We start from the raw sequence: 21765 nt of genomic DNA on the forward strand, positions 1-21765 counted from the left end.
AGTGACGAAGAAGAACGCGACGATACGAGGATGGAAGAAGTATAATAGCGATGGGAGATAGAAGAGAGAAAAGGAAAATGTAGCAATTGAGAGGGAATAGAGAGATATACACGCATACGCAAATCCACGTGAAAGTCATATAATTATTCGTGTTGATTAGTTTGATTGGACTATACTAGCAATAACGAGGAGAGAAGAGAAAGAAAGACAATGTAAAATGTCATTTGATAGGAAAAGGTAAAGGATTAGGAAGAAACGAAGATAGTAGTACGTACAAAGCTTTCGAATGGCAAGTAAATAATTAATTAATTTAAACGAATCGATGTAAAAGATTGCCTGTTTATCCGATACGATTTCAGTCGCGTTTGTTTCTTTCGGGAATCAAACCGATGATTCGGTAATAACGAGAAAGGATATTTTTGAGGAGAAAGTGTAGACGAAATACAAATACTACAATGAGGGTAGTTTATTTAAGAGTTATTAATAGTTTGTTATTTATTTTTTATTAAAGAATGAGAGCGAGAGCGAGAGCGAGTACGAGAGAGAAGAAGAAGAAAATACGTGTGCGTGTATCGGTGAAAGCGAATGAGGGAACGAAAGAAGAACAAAGTATTTCGCCATTTCGTCGTTTGCCTAACTACAAAAGCGAGAAAAAGAAAATAAAAAAAAACTGATTGCGTCCAAAGTAAGATTTAAAGCAACTTTAGACAAACACATTTCCAGTATCGATAACGAATATTTCGTTAACTGCCCCTGTTTTCTCTTCAACTACGATTATTATTACCATTACCATTATTTCCTTAACTCTTCCTTTTTCTCCTTTTTCTCCTTTTTCTCCTTTCCAATTACTTCAGCCTCTACTGTTATCGTTATCGCCAACTCTGTCATCAATGCCACTGTCACCGCTGTTTGCTGCTGCTACTGCTTTCGCAACTATCGCCACCGCTATTGTTACTACTAATAACTATTACTAGTACCAGCGTTATTGCTAATGTCAATTCCTTTATCATTATCAGTACTATTACCAGTCCATTGGTCACTTTTGTTCATTATCGCTATCGTTGCTACCACTATCGCTACCACCATCGCCGCCATCGTTCTCCTACTATTATCACTAGCATTACTAAACACCATCATCTCAACTACACTACAATTATTCTAATTCTGCTGTCAATAGTATTATGAAATAATACTTGTACCATTATAATCAGTACCATCGTCGATTCTATCATCATTACCCCTGACAAAAAAGATTGTTATTATTAGTCCTATCAATGCTACTAGTAAATCCATTATTAGTAGTATCGCTGGCCTTAATGCTGTTGCTGTCGCTGTTGCTGCTGGTGCTGCTGCTGTTGCTGCTGCTGCTGCTGCTGCTGCTGCTGTTACCACCGTTGCTGCTGCTACTGCTACTGCTGCTACTGCTACTGCTGCTACTGCCGCTACTACTGCCACTGCTACTACTATCACTACCGCTATTACTACCGCTACTACTACCGCTACTGCTACTGCTACCACTATCGCCATTCCCATTACATTGGAACGCTGACATTTGATACGTCTATTATCACCTTTATTACCATTTGATCTTTCTTTCATTTTTCGAAAAGAATATTTTCTTCGGTGGAAATGTTAGGAGCACGTAAGGGTCTCCGCAAAGCCTTTAACAAGCTCAAGGACTGCGTTTATTAACTACTTTATTATAAAGAAGAGTAACAATAATAATGCCGATGATAATAACAAGAATGATAACGATAGTACTACCGGTATTAATATTAATATCAATATTAACAATAATAACAATACTAATGATAATAAGTACAATAATAAGGATAAGAAAAGTCAGAATAAGAATATTATTGATGATCAGATGATGATAATAATAATAACAGCAAGAATGATGATGGTTCGTGCTGTTAAAATTAGTATTATTATGATAATTATTTCTATTACTATTACTCCTACTCCTACTCCTACTACTAATACTATTACTATTACTATTACTATTACTATCACTACTACTATTACTATTATTATTACTATTACTAATACTATTACTATTACCATTACTATACTATTACCATTACTGTTACTCCTATTACTATTACTATTACTACTACTACTACTACTACCACCACCATTACTACTACTACCACTACTACTACTACTACTGCTTCTACTACTACTACTATTACCACTACTACCACTACTACTACTACTGCTTCTACTACTACTACTATTACGTACGTACGTACTACTACTACTACTACTACTACTACTACTATTACGTACCACTACACTAAAACTATTACTGTTACTACTGCTACTGCTATTGCTACTACTGATGCTGTTGTTATTACTATTACCACTAGTGTCACTACTAATACTAGTACCATTACTCCTACTATTACTCTATTACCACTACTATTATTATTATTACTATTGCTATTATTACTACTACTGCTGTTGCTGTTACTGTTATCATTACTAAAATTGCTGTTGCCGCTGCTGCTGCTGCTATTACCACTGCTGTTACTATTGGTACTATTAGTACTACGATTAACGATAATTATAACGATATCGATGGTAATAGCCGTTACGATAATAATGAGTATAGTTGTATAACGATAATAATAACGTTGATTATATTAACGATAACGATGATGACGATGATGATATAGTGGTAACAATAATTACGATACGAAAGTAATAATAGCTCGTAAGAGACGACGATGAAAATGTGTTCGGTTGTAAAACTTTTACCGAAAGCAATTAAGTCTATCCTTTCTAGATTAAGGTTTTTCCAAGGGAAAAAAGAAAAGAGTATAGGGAAGAATAAGCAACCACGCAGATCCAAACTATTCGCTATCGATTTAAGAAAGAATAACGAAGAAGCAAGAAGTCGATACTTTTTACTCGATCTGTCATCTCAATCAGTGTCCTTGTATCTTCGGTAATGATCTAAAACAATGATACCTCTTATCGTTCCTATTTATATAGATCGCTTATATAGATAATACATTAATTCACGAGAAAGGAAACTTGTAAACATACTGTATAATCATCCTTTACCTCGCTGAAAGCGAGTTTTTTTATCTTGTCAAAGTAATGCTTGCACGTATACACACAAAGTCGTCAAAGTTGGTTAATTTAAGTAAAAGATTCTAGCGATTACGGAAAGGAGAAGAGAACGGAAGAATGCGAGCCAGGGAAGAACGAGTGTGCGTTGTGAGTTTCTGTGAACTGTGAAGATAGAAAGAAATTGAGAAAATGAGGTTCCAGTAACCATAATGACAAATAACGATGAATAAACGAAGACGAATAGAGCGAATAGAATGATAGGACGAGCGAATGGAGACAAACATTTCGTACGAATCGTGGCATATGGTTGATTTCTCAGCAACGTAGAGATATTACGTCCATACATAAGATAGGAATGTGATGGTTGGCGATAGTCGCCGTAGGAACGATAGAGATTCGAGCCTGATGAAAATGACGCGAAGATCGACTGCGAGCCAGAAGAACGGCGAACGTCGCTTGTAACGTCGAAAAGTAATTTGCTAATCGCGTGCTAGTTACGGCGCCAGGGAGAAGAGTAGAATTCTTCAACGAGATTGCCTTTTCATAGCGAAACTAGAAATCCGTCGAATGCGAAACGCTGCGCTATACGCGATGCGTTGACGATTTATCGTCGATTAATTTCTCCAATTACCAAAGTCACGTACAAAGCGAATCTACGCTTCAACGATCGCCTTTTGTTTATCGTACTCGCGGCTACAACCTTCCTCGATTCTTTTCTCTCGCAAGCCGATCCCTTCGGAATCTAACGATACCCGTTAGGTGCCAGCCTCGTTCGCTTGCACTCGCAACCCCGCCGTGTACTTAACGAGCGAATACTACCTTCTATGCATGTAGATAATTCCAAGCAAAAAGAGAACGTGAACGGTACGTTGGCAAATGCGAAGAAAGGCATCCGCCAGCCAGTGGCTGGCGACTCGTCTTCTTATTGTTAGTCGAGCAACAAAATAATAGAAAAATCGACCAATTATCGATCGGCTATCCTTTTCTTTTTCTTTTTCTTCATTCTCCTTTCTACGTGCTTAGCGCTTGCAGCTGTTCACTCGGTAAGAGACTAGTCTGATCGATCGCGATATGGCTGTGTATCGTGTCGCGATATCCGCGTACAACCGATCGATCCACGTATCTACCATGTTTTCCTTCTCGTCTTCCGCAACAACGGAAAGATGGAACTCGCGATCGAACCTGCCGATCGATCCTCTATGTATTGTGCGATGCAGATTCAAAGTGCCTTATGACAATTTGTTCGTACCGTAAGAGCAACGCGTATACCGGCTTACCACGAATAACGAAATGCTTGCGAAACAACTGGTAAGGTGTAAAGGAAGAAGAAGGGAAGGAAATGTTAGGAAGAAAAACGTTGCCCTATCGACGATCGAGCAGGAGCGTCGTTCGATCCGTGAAGCGTACTTATTCGCGCTGTTATCGTACGCGACGTATCGAACAGAATAGCGAAAACGAGTTCGAAGAAAAGGAAACAGTAGATAGGGTAGAGAGGTGGCAGGGTATGAAAGCGGAAGAAAGAGAATGAGAAGCAGCGGCAGCAGCGATAGTTGTGAGAAAGTAGGTAAAAAGCTAACTAATCGCGACAACGACGAGGACGACGACGGTGAAGACGAATGTTTGCGAATGTAAGAAAAAGACACGAGTGCAGCTAGAGTTGGCAAAATTCGCGTTAAAAATTATTTACCGCGTCCTTTTCGCGATTGGCGGCGATCTCGTTGCATCGTTTTCAACTTCGACGATGTATACGATACACTGTACGTACGATACACTGGCGCTCGTAAGTGTGTGCACTTTCTTTTCGTTTTAAATCTGACGTATATCTGATAAAAAGCTGATAAAAAGCACGTAGGACAGGTTAAAAGTTAACTTTAAAATTCGAGAACGCTACGCAACTACGCTGCTTTGTTCGCGTTCTCGGAAAACTGACCGAACGCGTCCTTATCGAGATTGTCGTTCTCTTTTTTCTACGCAGAAATCGAATCCGACGATTGACACGTTACCAAAGAACACTGTCGATCACCAACAATTTTCCGATTACTCTTATAGCATTCGTTCATTTTAGAGTCGTTCGTTATTCGTACCAGTTTCCCGTGCTATAATTATAACATACCTCACCGTACTCCATTTGACAAAATACTATGAAACTATTAAAAGAGAAATCTAACACTTACCACTTGTAACTCGTCCGATATTTGCCAATACTATTCGTTAGTAAGTTATTACGCAAAAATATTCCGATCGTCAAGATTTGTACACGTATATTCCATGCCATTGATTAATCGTATTTCGATCTCGCAGCCCTTTCTTTCGAGACTTTCAACGCCCGTAAACCGGCGTCCAAAAAATCTATCTTGTCTTTCCCTCCTCCTTTTTCATTTCATCCGACGTCCATAGACATTCTCGCACACGTTCAATCGGCATCGATTCCATCTACGCGAAATCTATTTCATTCTGTCTTAGAGCGACTATCGCGATAAATTATCGTCGTGCCTCGTTCAGATTAGTCAAGTTACTCGAAATCAAGTCTTTTGAGTGCAAGTAACCCGACTTCCACTGGAAAATAAACATTGTACAAGATGTGGTAATTGGTGCAAATTATCCACGTTTCTTTTCTAGTCGACTCATCTTCGTCGCTAGCTTCCTCGTCTATCCTCTCAATTATCCCCGAAATTTCGCTCTTGCTTCATACCTCGTTCTGATTAATCGAGTTATTTCAATACAAACGACTTGAATTCAAGCAACTTGAAACCATCTTACCGGCTTGAACTTGTTATCTGCTCTATTCTTCTTCTCACTAGTTAATCGCTTGACACCAAGTCTACGCGCCTTCTCCTCTCTCTCTCTCTCTATCTCCTCTGTCTGTCTGTCTGTCTGTCTCTCTCTCTCGAGACTCTCTCTCTCTCTTTCTCTCTCTGTTTTCTCCGTTGCGTTTCATAACTACGAAACCACCCTACGATTTTCAATTTTTCTACAGGCGAAAGATACAGAATCAAATGGCTAGCAATGTTATTTACAAGCACAACACAAATAATAACTTTTCTATTTTTCACCTCATATTAAATGATAATAAAACGTTTCTTTTTTCACGCTTGATCGAGCCTCCATGTAAAAAGTGAAAATTCTTGGGTAGTTTTATAATTATTAAACGCATTGTATCTGCACTACCGTCCATGACTATTTTGGACATTTACAAGTTATCGCAAATATATAGGATATAATTCAAACGAAAGTCTTTCGTCTAATTTGAACCTCCCGTCGTATGCTCATTTTCTGATAGAGCGTTTCTTTAACAGAATCTACGTTTCATTTTCATATTACCACTATTTTGGTAATTGTACGAAAGCAATGTTAAATGCAAAACTTAATGTACGTTACGAGACTGAATATACTTGGACTTGATTAATTAGCGTGTAAACTAAACTGCTGTAACTAAACTGCAGATTTTTATGCATTTATGGAAAATTTGATGGTACAAAAGTGCACGCAGTGTATACAATATGCAAAGATCTATAAAACATCCAAAATAAATTCCGTTTCATTGCCTACGTTCGTTAAAGTATAAATCGCTATAAATGCCATTCTTTTTATTCTTTTATGTATCTTGAAAACTGAAAAATGCTAAATAGACCAATTTAACTTTAATTAAAGAGAACAGTATGGATGGTAGTGTATCTATTTATTTATTTATTTAATATATAGTTATATCCGTCTGTCCGTCCGTGCGCCTGCTTGCATACTACCCGCCTAACTTGCATGCCTGGCTGGCTATCTGCCTGTCTTTCCAGATTTCTCCCTGGCTGCCTGTTTGCCAGCATTCGGTTCGCGACAAACGTGCCAGGTTGGAATTATGTATCGTAAGGTAAACGAGTTAATTCCGTGTACAATGATCTGGTTTTCGTCTGGAATATCTAGATTAGCGATCGAGAATGAGAGGAAAGAAAAAAGAAAGCTCGGAGGACGATCGCGAAGCGAGTGTAACGCGTCGATCGATAAAAATCTCTATAAATCCGAAAGCGAGCTATTGGGGAGAAAAATGCTCGCCGCTCGTGCGATCGCGAAAGGCCTACAACTCCTTCGAGTTTGAGATTTCTGCTTCTATATACATAATTATTATTGTACATAAGCCTCGAAATGCGTTCGCGATCGGCTTCCTTTGTAATTAATATTGTATTAATAAGTGTGAACGTAATAGTTGTAACTATACGGTGAACGTGAATGCTTTAGCTGACGTTTGAAGCGTGTGTTAATCGACTTACGCGTATTATTATTGTTAACGATATACAATTGTATTTACTTTTATAAAATAATGTCGGATATTGTAATTAAAATTCTATACCGAAACCATTCTGTATCCACGAGAGACGAATAAATAAAACGATGAAAACGACCCATATCTCATCCGATCGATTTGATCGATTCGAAGAAAAACCCGCAGATGCGTCGCTATCCCTCTGTTTACTTACATTCCCCTTCATTTGTCTACGTTTGAGATGTGATCGTACGAGACACTTCTGAATTTTTCAAAGTTCGTTTTTTTGGAAATAACAAGGAATAAGATTGTTAAATAGGATTGTAGAGGGGTAGAATTGAGGTTAAATGGTAAAGCAATTGAATTCCCTTTTAAAAAGTGATAATAGCGCGTCACCTGTTCGTAAGATATAGCGCGCTAAGAAATTTAACACTTAAATTACTCGTTATTTCAGTTTGATAACTTAAATTTGTAATGTATTGGAGTATTCTCCTAAATTTTTCATCTATTTTTCTTCGATATCTAATTTATAATGATTATTCATTAAATACTATTATTGGATATTTACTATATCGGTTATTTATTAATACTTTTCTCGCGACAATATTTTTGTCATAAGAACATCTACATTTCACAGTAATTTCACTAATTGATGTTGATGAACATTCGACAAGAAATATTCTAAGGAGAAAGAACAGATCTATTTAAAAATAGAACGCCAAAAGTGAAAACAATCGAAATATTGATGAATTTCGTGAATAAATTTTTTTACATGGATGACGATACACTAACTATGACTTTTATTACAAATCTTGTTAACATTCATACATGTCATATAAAAATAATATTATGCCGAAAAGATATATGTACTAATAGTCTCGTCTGTTTATTAACGTTTTGAATATATAGCTGTTACCACCTGCAAAACATTTCCTAGTGATTGATATATATGTGATATAAAAAATCTATTGTTATTTTGATAAAGATTTTGTTACCACTTATATTTATAGTTGCTACTACAATTATAACAACTATTTATTGAATTATCAATTGTTATAGTTATTATGTTATAATTACAGTAAATAATCTAGCTAATTAAGCACGTTAATTATAATGAACACATCAATAATTCTCAGCCATTGGCAATAATAGATGATCGCATCTCCCTTTCTCTCGAGTAGTTTAAAAATTCTCTTAGAATAAAAATGATAGAAATTTCATTCTTTACATAACAGAGTGGTAACTTATTTACCCAATTAAAATATCCGATATAAATGAATATTCATTTATACTAGATAATTTCACAAAGCGATGAACATATTCTTCGCCAGCTTAGTTAGACTATTTGAGACGGCTGAGGCTTTACGGTACTAGAAACTAACAATAGTAGTAATTAACAAAAAAATATTTCTTTTTAATTTAACTACTAAATACACTATACAAGGACACATAATATACTACACAAATATTATCCTATAAATCGTAATATACAATATTAGAATCATATGAAATAAGACTTCATTTCATTTTGCCTCAAGTATCATCTTTCGACTCAAGATAATTATAAATATATTTATAATAAAGTAAATGAGTAGCACAAACTTTATATAATTGTCCTTCATTTTTGCAAAGAAGAAATAAATTTACAGAACAAGCCACGCAGCTTATTTTCTTCGTACTAATAAATATCTGCATAAAATAATACGTATCCATACATGCTACTTAATCAAGGGACAAATGGACACGTGTGTCATTAGCTGCCAGTTTAACAAGTGTTTTTTTTACTCTAAGAACAGGTAGTCGCGCTGCAGGTTTTCCATGCCAGCATTCTTTCATTAATTTCCCCAAACCAGCCAATGTCTGTAAAATATATATTATTATTTTGATGTCTTCCTAAGAAAACAATCTTTTCACATTTCATTCTTTTAAAAAAGAAAGTTCTAAAGCAAAAAATTAATGAATTAAATGCATACTGGATCAGAATGCCATCTGTTAGGAAGAGGTGGTCTATGTTGATCCAAACATACTAATTTTCGCATTTCTTCGATAGAAGGTTCTTGACTATTAGAAAGCCATTCAGAATATGGTGCTACATATTCTAATGCAACACCGTTACTTATACACCTCCTGCAAACTTCCCATAGTATCAATCCTAAACTGTATATATCAGCTCGTCTGAAGTTCTCCAAACATTCGACGTTTATCCTAAAGAAGTATTTTTAGTTTAGCGATTTAACGAGACAACTATTAAAAAGCTATTGTTCGAAAAATATAATTAAAAGTAATACATACGTTTGCTCAAGAATCTCTGGGCTCATATATCGTTTTGTACCTTGTTTTAAATCGATTCTATCTGTAGCCAAACGTTCTTGCGTTACAGCTAATGCAAAATCAGCAATTACACAACTACCATTAGTTTTAACAAGAATATTTTTAGATTTGAGATTACGGTGCGCCATGGCTGGTTTCCCTCTAGTTCCATGAATTTCTGTATGTAGATAAAGCAATCCATTCACAATACTCAAACAAATACTGAGTGTTTGATGATGTGTCAAAGAATGAGGTGTTCGATTTAAATAATCGAAAAGCGAGCCCATCGGGTGATAATGAGTCACTAGCCAAAGTTGAGTGCAACTTGCTCTACTTGTCATATCACTTCCGACGTAACCGAGAATATTATCGTGTCTCGATGGTAGCAATTGAGAATAAACTTCTGTTTCACGAGCCCAAGCTGCTTCATCTCGTGAAAAATATATTTTTACAGCAACATTTTCACCATGCCATATTCCTCTCCAAACTTCTCCACCAAATCCACCATTACCACCGCTACCAAGGCATTCCACTAGTGCCACTTGTTTAGCCAATGTTCTTTGCACCAATAATGGTAAACCAGATCCTGATCCACTAGTTAAGCTTCTTCCATCCAAGTATTCCTATTTCAATATACAATTTATATAATATTTACGTTTAAAATATGAAAATTACGAAATAAAGCAGAAGATGTAATAGGAAGAAAAGAGAATCAATTTTTATATTTCTGAACCTAAAATGAAATGAATGAATTTTTAATAAGCGTACAAATTCGTAGTTTAATCGCATAAAAAAGAATTCAGAAAACATGTAACCATATTATACCTATATTTATGTTTATTTGTTTAATTATTTTGTGTTTTCCTGAAAAAGCTTATATCGCTGTGTTTAATTGTATCTACATATAATAAAATTCTCTTAATGCTATAAATATAGCTGACAATAAACATATAAATATACATATATATGAAGACAGATTAGTCTATATTTGAACTTGAACTACTACAGGTAATATTTTATATCATACCTTTAGTGTACTATCACCAGCTGCAGTTGCTTTTAGTTCATGAGAATGATACGTAGTGGATGTTGGAGAAGAAAATGAGAAATGTAGGATAGATGACTCCATTTCAGAATCTATAACAAGTTTATTACGCCTTGCAGCCAATGTCCTTTTTTTACGAGTCCTACATACCAATAAATAAAACAGCACTATTCCAGCAATAATACAGAATCCAACCACAGGACCCAAAATTGCCAATGTTAACTTAACTGCATAATCTTCTTCAACAACATCTAAAAAATGAAACATAATTTGTACAAAAAATATATATAAATAAAAAGATGGAATTATGCGTATAATATTTACCTCCATTAAAGTCATGTAATATTGGAAATGGCCCGCCATTGCAAAAATCTGTTTGGCAACATTCAACATGATATTGTACACCTCGTGAGGGTCCACTTACATGCCTCTTTTTAGTAACACTTTGAATAATACGTGGTGGCAATTGCTTATTACATATTAATAACATTTGATCTATCGTCGAAGTACATCCTCTACTTACACTTTCTATACCATCTGGTTGTCTTACTCTAGATTTCCAACACTATCGAATATTAAAACATACATTACTTCCCTAATATTCTGTAATTTAATGACTTTCTATACAATATTACAAGAGATATTACAGTAACTGCATTATAGCAGATTTCAGAATATAAGCAATCTGGTCCCTCGCAAATATGACATTTAAAACGTTGCTGCCCAGTCAAACTGCCATTAAAAGCCATAGTATCTATAGACTTTTGTGATTCTTCACTTTCAACAGAAAAATCATTTTCTAATAAAGAAAACTTCTCTTCTTCTCCTAAAAACGAGTCCTGTTAACCATTGAAATATATTTCAAGATATTATGAAGCATTATTTATAATTAGTGCATATGCACACTTGTATGCAGTTATTCAGATAAATGTGCATCAAATTGAATAATAATGCCAAATCAACAAAAAAAGATTAGAAAAAATTCAATTGAAAGAATAGCAATAAATGTGTTAGATGCTAGTATGAAACATTAAATAAGAAGAAAATAAACGTTTTGTTTCTGAATTGTTAGCTTGTCATTAGCATAAAGTATTTGTTTGATTGAAAAATATATTGCCCACCTGGACATAATTTGAGTATCAACGATAATATAAAATATGTGATAAACATAAAATCCGCCATTGCCATGCACGTCAAAACATTGAGGAGCTAAAATGAAATCGACACTTTTTCAAAATTCTTTTTTATACGTGTCTGTCTACAATGAAATTAAAAGTAACTTCTATATTTCTACAACATGAATGAAAAATTTAACATACATGCGATCAACATTGAATTGGCGGTATTTTATTTTCATATTAAAAAAAAGAAATATCTACAGATGTCGTTACTATCGTTTTATTCCGTTCATATGATGCGTCCAAATGCGTATATTGTATGTATATATATATATACATATATAAAGTACACACACATATATATATATGTAATGTGGTACCCTAATAGCATGAATTTAGCTTATTTTTGTTTAGTAATATCGATATATAGATTTGGAGCTAAATTTGAAATTATCAGTACATATATGACAAGGAAACATCAAGGCCTGTTACACAATCGAACTAGTATTATTAATGGTACATACTTGTATCATCATGACGTGATAGTTGAGGTCAAGACCAAATTTTAACTTTTATTTAATGTTTAATAAATATAATTCAAAAACAGTACATTAAATATCAATGTATGTGCATGTATGCAATGTGTACAATTTATCCAGTACCGATATTTGTTTAAATATTTCGCTAAATAAAATTAATACATATATTTAACATACTTTCAACCGTTCAAGAGACGATCATGTTTGATGATCGATAACATTTTGATATCTTAGTATCAAATATTCAGCAGCCAGTGTCATCTTTTGTATGTTACGATGTAATCCATGTAAATGCTTCTTAAAAGACTGTGCAGTAGCACTAACATCGTTCTCATTTTCCGCTCCAAAATTATTTTCAATAAAAGTATCGGATTCTGAATTAGATGAAGTATAGATACTTTGCATACTATACATCGACGTACTACTCGAACTCCTAGCGCGTTTTAATTTTTCTGCTGACACAACAAAATCATTCTCTGTTTCTTGAAAATTATCCATACAATTCTGTGACCATAAGATCTCGATTTTCATTTGACTAATGACGTTATAAAGGTGATACAAATTGGTATTAGCCAAAGTTGCGTTGATAATAGAACTACGTTTGTCCCCTAACTGAAGCCTATCCTGTGAATCGCCTACTGTTAAATCTAGAAGTCGACTGGGAATTAAAATCGTATTTTCCATCTCACACACTGTTTGAATAAATCGTTCCATGCTATTCAAAATAGAATTATTGCTAAATCCAATAACATCATGTTTGGCTAATTTTTGAAGACTTGCCCTAAAACAGAAGTATAGATAGTGATAGTGATTATAGGGAGCAAGTGAAAACATTATTGATTACTTCATAATTCAATGATTATAACGCATTTATCGATTAATGAACATAAAACGCATGTATTGTAACGTTATTTCAAAACATGTATAAGTATTGTATTAATTGAGTCGGTGTTATTAAATTGTGAAAAAAATGGCTGAGTAATTAATAATTTTGTCTACATCGAACTTTCTATTTCAAATTGATTTTGCAATAAATTTATTTTTATTGCAAATCATTAGTCTGCTGTAGATATAATTTATTATATTATAAAGACTATCACTTACCCCTTGCATGACATTTCACAGTACACTTTAAATAAAATAAAAATAGTAGAATAAACACAATGAAAAGATAACTAATGCATTGGATAAGAGCTCTTACAACAATAATGTGAATGTACCAACTTTACCACTGTAACAGAGTGACAAAAGTAAATTCCAATGAATTCAGTATGATAGGTAATGAAGTAAAGGTTCCCAGGTCACAATAAATATTGAAATTTCCTCCCAGCTACAATTAACATATCCTACTTCCTGCAATATTGTATGATATTGTAATTCTATACTCTAGAAAAAAAAGATAGACATTTGATCATTATAGAATGCCCCGTAAACTTGAACAGTAATTTAACTGATAGTGATAAGGTTTATACATTTTTCTTGTTTGCAAAGGCAATATAAAAAAAATTATTTATCACAAAACAAGCTGTAATTCAAAAGCAAGCAACTAGTGACTTTAGTTTCAATTATAACGATTTATACAAATGTTTGTATGCTCTTTTGTATTAAAAAATGATTAAAAAGATTTGCAGAATCTTAAATAATTCTAATTTTTTGATTTCATGAACAATTTCAAATTTCGCTTCTGATTCACATCTCGATATCACTGAATACAAAGCTAAGTTCATGCGATAGCGTAACAACATCGTGTTTATATATATATATGTCATATCATACATGCAGTAATATGACATATGTATAACTGTGGTACTACTCTTTATCTTATCGATATAATCAACCAACGGTAATTAATTATTATCTTTATTATCTTTAACAGATTCTTGTTTAAAATTTATGTACAGTATAAAGTAAGTTAGGCAATTGTTGTAAATGTATTATGAATAAAATGATATAAATACTTGTTGGAACATTTTGTTAGAGTTCATAAAGTTGTAAAGAGTAATGGTTATAAAACGTGAATTTTATTAGGATTATAAATATGCAAGAATTATGAAACGTGAAAACTTGCATTTTCAGATTCTACATGTTTAAAACTACGAAATTACAAATAAAAAAGTTAATAACCTTTGATCCGCTAGATTAAAATTTAGCCTTATTTGTTTTTACTAGATTACCCCTGAAGGAAGAATAAACACTATACGAAATATCATTATATATTCTAATATGGCTCTCACAAATATATCTGGTATTCCGGATAAACACTGGCAACCACCATTCGTAGCATTTGAAACAACGCAAGTATATACTAATTACCACTTTTATTTCTTTTTTGTTCTTTTTAATTTTGCAAAATATAATAATAATTGTAAAAATAAGAAAGTATATTACCATATTATGATATTTTAATTCAATTATTATGCAAATATTTCTATATTATTATAATCTTCTTTTTTACAGTATGGGTGAAATAGTGATAGAACTCTATTGGAAACATGTACCAATTACTTGTAGAAATTTTGCTGAACTTACACGACGTGGTTATTATAATGGAACAAAATTTCACAGAATTATTCGAGATTTTATGATACAAGGTATCGTATTGATTTAGTTAACAACTTCCGCTCATATTAGCTCAGAAAGTTTGATATTTTATTTTGTTTTAGGTGGTGATCCTACTGGAACTGGGAAAGGTGGTGTGTCTATTTATGGAGAATGTTTCGATGATGAAATACATGATGATTTAAAACATACCGGTATGTTTATATATTTAACACAAATATCTTTATTTTTATGATTTATAAAAACTTGTGGGAATGACAAAATTATAATCTGATATTGTCATAGGATATTTCAATAAAACTTATATTAATATGTACCATTATCAAGTTTAATATTCTATGGAAAAAAATTATATTGGATTTAGGTGCTGGAGTTGTTTCCATGGCTAATTCAGGACCAAACACTAATGGATCACAGTTTTTTATTACATTAGCACCAACACAGTGGCTTGATGGAAAACATACAATTTTTGGTAAGTAAATTTTAAAAATATATTTTGCGAATTATTCAATTTATGATCGTTCAAAATATTTTTGCTGTTCTAATGATACAGAACAGAGAATGCAAATTATAGTTAATCATAGAAATTATAGATATTGGTGTTTCAGTTTAACATTGTACTTTAATAATTGCAAACATCAAAGAGCTTAAAAATATTTTTATTCTTGTTTACATTTTTTCTTTTTCATTAACAGGAAGAATCCATTCTGGTATGACAATAGTGAAAAGGATTGGATTAGTGGAAACTGATAAGAATGACAGACCCGTTGATGACATAAAAATTGTAAAAGGATCCATAAGGAATGCATAATAAAGTAAACATACTTTTGATGGTCTGTATTTATTACTTTTAAAACTTGCCTGCAACGTAATATTTTGTACGTAATAAAATATCGATCACATCTTTGTACTAGATTCTAAAATTCACTTTCTTCACTAGTCGTACTACTCATATGGTACATGTAAGTTTACGATACAAAAGATACGTCTATAAAGAAAAGGTAGAACATTCAGACTCACCCCATTCAAGCTTAATTTTTATTCTCAGTCACTTTGATGTTGTCCTTCGAAGAATGCATACTGTCAATTTTCTTGTATATGTGTATCACCTGTGTATAGAACAGATGCTTCATATGTAGCACAATTTAACATTCCGCCTATCATCGTGTAATTTGTATTCTAATAATAGAGTGTAGAATGCTTTGATTATAATTGCCTATGCTTTTACACTTTGTATTGATAGTTTAGCCAAATTAGTAGTATCATAACAGAGTATATTACGACATAACACATTTCTTCATATTTACATATAATTATTACATATAATCTATGTAACTTAATGGTATAATATACTATTAAAGTATTCTAAATTTTTACCTTAATGTTTTTGCTGATGAAATAGGCATGCAAATATGCCAGAATTACAGGCACAATGTACCAGGCGGAATGTAACTGAAAAAATAGTCATAATTTACATAAATACGACTTTTAATATATATTTAAACTAAATTATTTTTTTGTTCGTTCGATCGTTCGTAAAGCATTTGGATCTTCGATCGCGGTTCGACAAGCAATTTAAGTGAGATGGAGGACCTTTTATTGTATGTAGTATTATCTTCCATAGGAGTGACTGGAAGTTGGTAAGGAGGTCTCTCACTCCATGGTTTTTCAACTTTATCCGCACACTCCACAGGCTGATAACTCAGCTGCATGACAGTTTCTGCTTCCATTGGAACATCTGGTAAGCAGCATGTACGTACTGGTGCGTAATTATGAATAGGTGTTAACGATTTAAGATCATTCTCTAAATAAGAAAGTCTGTAAGTAGTACAACCTGTAAACAATCAATCAAACGATCAAACTTTGTAGATTTATATTATAATAAAGGATAATAATGTTAATATTATCCATTAAAAAATGTTAATAAATAAACCAATATTGCTGCTGTTTATTAAAATAGACAATGCATTTGTAATACGTGCATTCTATAGGTGTACACGCAGGAACAAGGTTATCTGCGCGACGAGCATCTGGTTCTAATGGTATATTCTTCCATGTATAATCGTGTTTTTGCGTGGTTACCTCTTGTATGGGCCCTCTACCTAAAAATTGTTTATCGCAAGGTATAATCGGTGGATCTTGTTTAACACACCAGTTGCCCAAGAAACTCATCTGAAATATTACATATACATATGTTACATATTCGTTATTATATATACATATGCATATACACATACTGAAATGCTGAAATGAATACATATATGACTTGTACAAAATATGACTTTTAGTGTCTTTTAAGACAATTTAAAAAACATTAAAATATTTAAATTTCATATCTTACATACTCGATGAACGGTATCATAAGACAGAGAACAAGGCGAAAACTGAATATTGTTAGGTTGCCGAATAGGAGTTCGCTTATCTCCTCCACAGCCAAAGTAACTCAGACGATAAGTTGTGTTATCCTCGGTGCAACAACCAGCATTTAGAATGTTATCAGTTGGCTGAAGTATGATTGGTGAACGTCTTTTTTCCGAATGTGGCCAATAACTTAATTTGTAAGTTGTGCACCCATCCATCGGTTCGACAGGTGGCGAATATTCTTTTCTCTGCCATAAAGGTTCCTCCTAAAGAATACAAGAATAGAAGAAAGTATTGTTAGAAAAATATATAAAAATGCGTATACATTGTACGCTGAACAATAGTTTTTCCGTGAAAGCGCATCGCTGGTTTTACCATGTATTATCCTTCGTTTGCAAAGCCAGACAAAGACTGGCTTGTTATGATAATATAAAATATCACATCTAAGATAATATGCTTACTACCTTCATAGATTCATTTGGCCAATAACTAAGTTTGTACGTTGTATGGTCTTCCATTGGAATATCTGGTTTAACATATTTTCTTATAGGAGCGTAAGATAGCGCAGGTAGATTACAACCAGACTGATAGTAGCTTAATTTATATGTTGTATCATCTGAAACATCAAATTTCGTACCAAAGTTGTAATTAATTTGCAACGGTACACCGTTACGGTACAAGCCGAGTCTTGAATTTTGTTAGAGTTTGTTGTGTAGGGTTGTTAGATCTCTACGGGACAAGTAGAAGATAAACGTAAAAAATTGAGAAGGGAAGATATTTTATGTAAGAATAGAAACAATGAACGTGAAACGCATACATATATATATCCAGTATATAGTATAATGCATTTAACATTTGAATTAGTATTTACATGTAACAACTTCTAATGCTGCTTGTATTTACCGAGTAACGGTGCAGGTGCACAGTATAAATTATTCTCTGCTTTATAAGGTTCTATTTGTGGTATAGACTTCCACGTATAGTCATGTTTTTGAGTCGTAACATCCTGTATAGGACCTCTACCGAGCCATTGTTTCTCACAAGGTATACAGGGTGATTCAGGTTTCACACATAAGTGTTCAAAATAACTGTTCTGAAACATGTCGAAAATTTGTGCAGATATTACGCATGAAAGAAATATCGAACAAAATTGAAAAGCTCAAATGGCTAATCGATCTCAAGCGAGGATCGATAGATCTTTACAATGAAAGAGCGACGAACGCGTGTATGATGACCCTATTAGGGCAAAGGGATTTGATGTACATTACTCGGTTACAAAAAATCATATAGTTTTGAATCCTGCATCGAATAAAAAATATATTTCCCACTTTAAGGATATTATTATTTTTTACGTCTTACTTTATATGTTGTTTCGTCTGATATTTCACCATCTCCGGTCGCTAACCAATTTCGAGGCAGGATAGGATCCACAGGAGCACTCGGGCACTCCCAATAGGAGAGTCGGTATGTAGTGTTATTATCCATTGGTATACCTGATTTCCAATAATGCTGAAATAATATTTGTTAGGTGAATTGTATTATAATAAAGTGTTATCAAGGAAAGAAAGAAATGTCTAAGGAGTATAAACAAATGTGTAAGAAACAACCTGAAATTTAAAAAACTTTTGCAGTTTGCGGATAACGAATGAAGAATACGTAATATAAAGATTATTATCTTAATCGAGGCTTTATACTTACACGGATTGGGGCAAAGGACTTTGGTATCTCTGGTTGCACATATTTCTATAGTAAACGGAATTGTTAAGGCAACGATCGTACAAAATAAAAATAATTATATATATTTTAATCGTACTTACATAGCATGTACGTTGTGGAGTTGTACAACAGCAGCAGCAGTTACAGCAATCATCGTGATTTATCTAAAAGACAGTAAGCAAAATGTTTTTCTTAGTTTCGAATATTTAATATTATTTTGCATATATGCAAATGCTTCAAACATTAAAATATGACATATAGCATTGTTTCTACTCTTGCAATCATGGAAATTAAATTATTTCGGTATAAACTCTAAAAATAATTTCAAGCATTCTTTAATTGTAAAATTGATAATTGTTAAAAATCTGAAACATAGATGAAAGTTTTATTTGAGGAAATGATATTTCATATGCATTAACCTAATCCGTTCCAAAGTTTCATTTTAACTTACCTTAATTTTACTTCTTTCCTCAATAACTGATTGTCGTTGTTGTTGTTGTTGCTTGCACTCAGGCCTACGATGCGTTGTAATGTTAAGAAATATCGTTATTTCCAATAAATTAAATTTCAATGCAATTTATTATTTAAGATATTATATCAGCTCACGGATTGATAGTGCAGATCTGCATGATGATAACGGCTTTTCATAATAGGAAATAGCGTTGCTTTCTGAAACTGAAAGAATAAAATATATTTTCATTTAATTAAACGATTAAAAAATATTAATATCAAAAAAGAAATAGTGGACGATTATATCAGAAGTCAGTGGTTTTATATTATATCGCATTGTAAAAAGTTCATACCATAGTAGGCTATGAAACGATTTGCCATAATTCTTTAAGTTACGTTATAAATGAAATTGTACGATGAAATTTTGTAATCAAAAATTCCTAGCATCGACAAATTTGTTGAACGTTCAGGTACAATTATTGCTCTCGCTTCTTTTTTACAACGGAAAGAAGTACAATTTGTCAGTGTATAAAATTACAACATGCTACTTGTATCATTTATCGTTTCTCCTATTAAACGTACGATACCCGAGCGTTTAATCATGAAATAATACGTAAAAGTCAAAGGAGGGCAATTAACATCCGCTGCGTAATTTTCACGGAAGGCCACTTTTGCCATACTCTTGAAAAGTAGAGGGTTCAGGCAATCAAGTCGCTTTTGAAATTTGCTATTCGAGAAAAAAATAAATAAAGAATTTGTTCAGAAAGAACGATTGCGTAGATTTTACAATGAAAATGATTTGTTTATCAGAATGAACGAGGACGCCTGACGCTCAATAAATACCGATGAGTGTACCGACCGGTTCTTTGGCAAAGGGATACGCGAGATCTGAACTCTGATTCACACTGTATGGAAGCCAGAGCGTTTCGCTTCCTCCTCTAAATTCGGGAAGTACGTTCCAAAAACTAAACGAGACACGAGAAATTTGGCCACTCGCCAAAAGCCCTGTGTAAACAGGGCGGCAAACAACAGTGGCAAAGTAATGATATGCGATTAAACTCAACGCGAATTTTACTTTCCTTATAGTTACCATATGGAATACGCACGATTTAACGAATTACAGAGTTCGCAGTTTTAATGTTTAAAACGTACATATTGGGAGAGAAAGAAAGATATCGAAATTTATAACTGGGAATATTAGTTGACTATCAATTTATAGAACGTTTTTGTTGTTTTAGTCAAATTACTGAAAAGTAGAGCTGCATTTTTATTGCAGCAGCCTCTTCTGTTGATAACTGACACTATAAGTTATATGTAAAAGACGATGATTTGTTCAATCGGTAAGTGCGTTGTCCAAGAAACTCACAACTGGTGAAATTGTAACTTTACTTTTCTATCTCATTCTGAGTAATTTCTTCGGAGTTCTTTAAAATTAAACCTGTAAATAATAAGAACGTACTTAATTTTATTTTGCAAGTACTATTTTTCTTACTAACAAAATTAACAACATAGTATGGATATACGTACGTATGTGATATGTATACGTTTAACATTTTTCTTTAAAACGTAATGGACTGGAAAATAACTTGATTTCTCGCTTGTTATAATAAAGACTCAAGTATATAAAAAAGTAAGTAATTTCAACATTACTATGTACATAACATGTTGTATGTAAATAATTAATGTTTGCGAATTGTGATTTCGTTGTGTGAATCTATAAAGAAATAAATTACGTTTAAGTATAAACTGTTTAAAATATTTAAGACTTTTGTTTATAGAAATTAGAAAAAGGTAGATCAAGATATGAACAACTATACCACATATATATGATATTGAATTGGCCACTTTTTGTATGAAACAGAATAATTAGGAATATATATCATCGCCGTTTTGCGTTTTGAATAAATATGTTTTGCTCTTGTTTGTATTGTGTAACAATTTGGCAATAATTTCAATATTTTCCTACTAATGTTTGCTATATGGTTGCAATATGTTTGTAACATGAAACCACCATCGATACTACGATAAAACTTTTTTGATTTTAAAGATCAGAAAAGGTTAGTATATTATAATGGTACTATGTATTTATAGTACATCGATTAGATTATTTTTTCAACAATTACATTTTAGATTTCTAACGAATTTTCAGTGAAATTTATATTCGTATATTAAAGTGAATTTATAAAACTATTTTATATTCTTTACACAATGCAAAAGAAAATAAAATATGATAATGAACTAGAGAAGAAAGCAAAAGTACTTTCGATATTTTCTAGAATCAAATTATTGCGACATATGTATATTCAATATTCCAGTATTGTTTACGGGAAGTAG

The 21765-nt window shown here is 33.0% G+C and overlaps 5 protein-coding genes across 14 annotated transcripts; 1 reads left to right on the forward strand and 4 right to left on the reverse strand.

Annotated features, from left to right (window-relative positions):
- Positions 1 to 957: 957 nt before the first annotated feature.
- LOC117234588 (osteocalcin 2-like) lies at positions 958 to 1552 on the reverse strand. The gene is made up of 2 exons (XM_033495971.1): positions 1239 to 1552; positions 958 to 1147 (listed from the first exon to the last, which is right to left on the reverse strand). Exons 1-2 carry the CDS (start codon positions 1550 to 1552, stop codon positions 958 to 960), a joined length of 504 nt encoding a protein of 167 aa, XP_033351862.1.
- Positions 1553 to 8110: 6558 nt separating this feature from the next.
- On the reverse strand, positions 8111 to 12124 carry LOC117234723 (activin receptor type-1). Of its 2 annotated transcripts, XM_033496208.1 has the most exons (8): positions 12008 to 12124; positions 11810 to 11897; positions 11336 to 11514; positions 11013 to 11253; positions 10671 to 10939; positions 9626 to 10266; positions 9307 to 9538; positions 8111 to 9193 (listed from the first exon to the last, which is right to left on the reverse strand). In XM_033496208.1, the coding sequence occupies exons 2-8, from the start codon at positions 11874 to 11876 to the stop codon at positions 9056 to 9058; spliced, it is 1767 nt and encodes a 588-aa protein (XP_033352099.1). In that variant the 5' UTR covers positions 11877 to 11897; positions 12008 to 12124; the 3' UTR covers positions 8111 to 9055. The 2 variants fall into 2 exon arrangements, with proteins under 2 accessions (XP_033352099.1, XP_033352110.1); XM_033496219.1 differs by lacking the exon at positions 12008 to 12124 and having other exon boundaries at positions 11336 to 11527; positions 11810 to 11947.
- Positions 12125 to 12294: 170 nt separating this feature from the next.
- LOC117234766 (mid1-interacting protein 1-B) lies at positions 12295 to 14539 on the reverse strand. Of its 2 annotated transcripts, none has more exons than XM_033496295.1 (2): positions 14470 to 14539; positions 12295 to 13126 (listed from the first exon to the last, which is right to left on the reverse strand). In XM_033496295.1, the coding sequence occupies exon 2, from the start codon at positions 13057 to 13059 to the stop codon at positions 12544 to 12546; it is 516 nt and encodes a 171-aa protein (XP_033352186.1). In that variant the 5' UTR covers positions 13060 to 13126; positions 14470 to 14539; the 3' UTR covers positions 12295 to 12543. The 2 variants fall into 2 exon arrangements, with proteins under 2 accessions (XP_033352186.1, XP_033352176.1); XM_033496285.1 differs by lacking the exon at positions 14470 to 14539 and adding an exon at positions 13450 to 13595.
- LOC117234774 (peptidyl-prolyl cis-trans isomerase-like 1) lies at positions 14516 to 17244 on the forward strand. Of its 3 annotated transcripts, XM_033496315.1 has the most exons (6): positions 14521 to 14639; positions 14803 to 14936; positions 15009 to 15098; positions 15269 to 15376; positions 15600 to 15719; positions 16529 to 17244. In XM_033496315.1, exons 1-5 carry the CDS (start codon positions 14569 to 14571, stop codon positions 15713 to 15715), a joined length of 519 nt encoding a protein of 172 aa, XP_033352206.1. In that variant the 5' UTR covers positions 14521 to 14568; the 3' UTR covers positions 15716 to 15719; positions 16529 to 17244. The 3 variants fall into 3 exon arrangements, with proteins under 3 accessions (XP_033352214.1, XP_033352206.1, XP_033352196.1); XM_033496323.1 differs by lacking the exon at positions 16529 to 17244 and having other exon boundaries at positions 14516 to 14643; positions 15600 to 15811; XM_033496305.1 differs by lacking the exon at positions 16529 to 17244 and having other exon boundaries at positions 15600 to 15811.
- LOC117234734 (stabilizer of axonemal microtubules 1) lies at positions 15599 to 20855 on the reverse strand. 6 transcript variants are annotated; one of them, XM_033496253.1, is made up of 12 exons: positions 19588 to 20854; positions 19433 to 19496; positions 19083 to 19145; positions 18964 to 19008; positions 18625 to 18774; positions 18169 to 18358; positions 17730 to 17881; positions 17250 to 17531; positions 16887 to 17076; positions 16498 to 16738; positions 16282 to 16356; positions 15599 to 16013 (listed from the first exon to the last, which is right to left on the reverse strand). In XM_033496253.1, the coding sequence occupies exons 1-11, from the start codon at positions 19608 to 19610 to the stop codon at positions 16326 to 16328; spliced, it is 1431 nt and encodes a 476-aa protein (XP_033352144.1). In that variant the 5' UTR covers positions 19611 to 20854; the 3' UTR covers positions 15599 to 16013; positions 16282 to 16325. The 6 variants fall into 6 exon arrangements, with proteins under 6 accessions (XP_033352144.1, XP_033352136.1, XP_033352129.1 ...); XM_033496245.1 differs by having other exon boundaries at positions 15599 to 16083; XM_033496238.1 differs by having other exon boundaries at positions 15599 to 16356.
- Between the last annotated feature and the right edge of the window lie 910 nt (positions 20856 to 21765).

Source organism: Bombus vosnesenskii, unplaced genomic scaffold, assembly GCF_011952255.1.
Source record: "Bombus vosnesenskii isolate JDL3184/JDL3185 unplaced genomic scaffold, Bvos_JDL3184-5_v1.1 scf7180000013263, whole genome shotgun sequence".
Classification (NCBI taxonomy): domain Eukaryota; kingdom Metazoa; phylum Arthropoda; class Insecta; order Hymenoptera; family Apidae; genus Bombus; species Bombus vosnesenskii.

Bases quoted from the DNA above. Each gene is read 5' to 3' on its own strand.
- LOC117234734 (XM_033496231.1), bottom strand. From the start codon at position 19,610: ATGCAGATCTGCACTATCAATCC. The intron at 19,146-19,432 runs GTAAGTTAAAAT...ACTGTCTTTTAG, and splicing joins AGGAAAGAAGTAAAATTAAG to ATAAATCACGATGATTGCTG. The intron at 17,882-18,168 runs GTAAATACAAGC...TTGATGTTTCAG, and splicing joins TGCACCTGCACCGTTACTCG to ATGATACAACATATAAATTA.
- LOC117234723 (XM_033496208.1), bottom strand. From the start codon at position 11,876: ATGGCAATGGCGGATTTTATGTTTATCACATATTTTATATTATCGTTG. The intron at 11,515-11,809 runs GTGGGCAATATA...ACTCGTTTTTAG, and splicing joins GATACTCAAATTATGTCCAG to GAGAAGAAGAGAAGTTTTCT. The intron at 10,940-11,012 runs GTAAATATTATA...TTCATTTTTTAG, and splicing joins ATTACATGACTTTAATGGAG to ATGTTGTTGAAGAAGATTAT.
- LOC117234588 (XM_033495971.1), bottom strand. From the start codon at position 1,552: ATGTCAGCGTTCCAATGTAATGGGAATGGCGATAGTGGTAGCAGTAGC. The intron at 1,148-1,238 runs GTAATGATGATA...GAATAATTGTAG, and splicing joins AACAATCTTTTTTGTCAGGG to TGTAGTTGAGATGATGGTGT.
- LOC117234774 (XM_033496315.1), top strand. From the start codon at position 14,569: ATGGCTCTCACAAATATATCTGGTATTCCGGATAAACACTGGCAACCA. The intron at 14,937-15,008 runs GTATCGTATTGA...ATTTTGTTTTAG, and splicing joins TCGAGATTTTATGATACAAG to GTGGTGATCCTACTGGAACT. The intron at 15,099-15,268 runs GTATGTTTATAT...TATTGGATTTAG, and splicing joins TGATGATTTAAAACATACCG to GTGCTGGAGTTGTTTCCATG.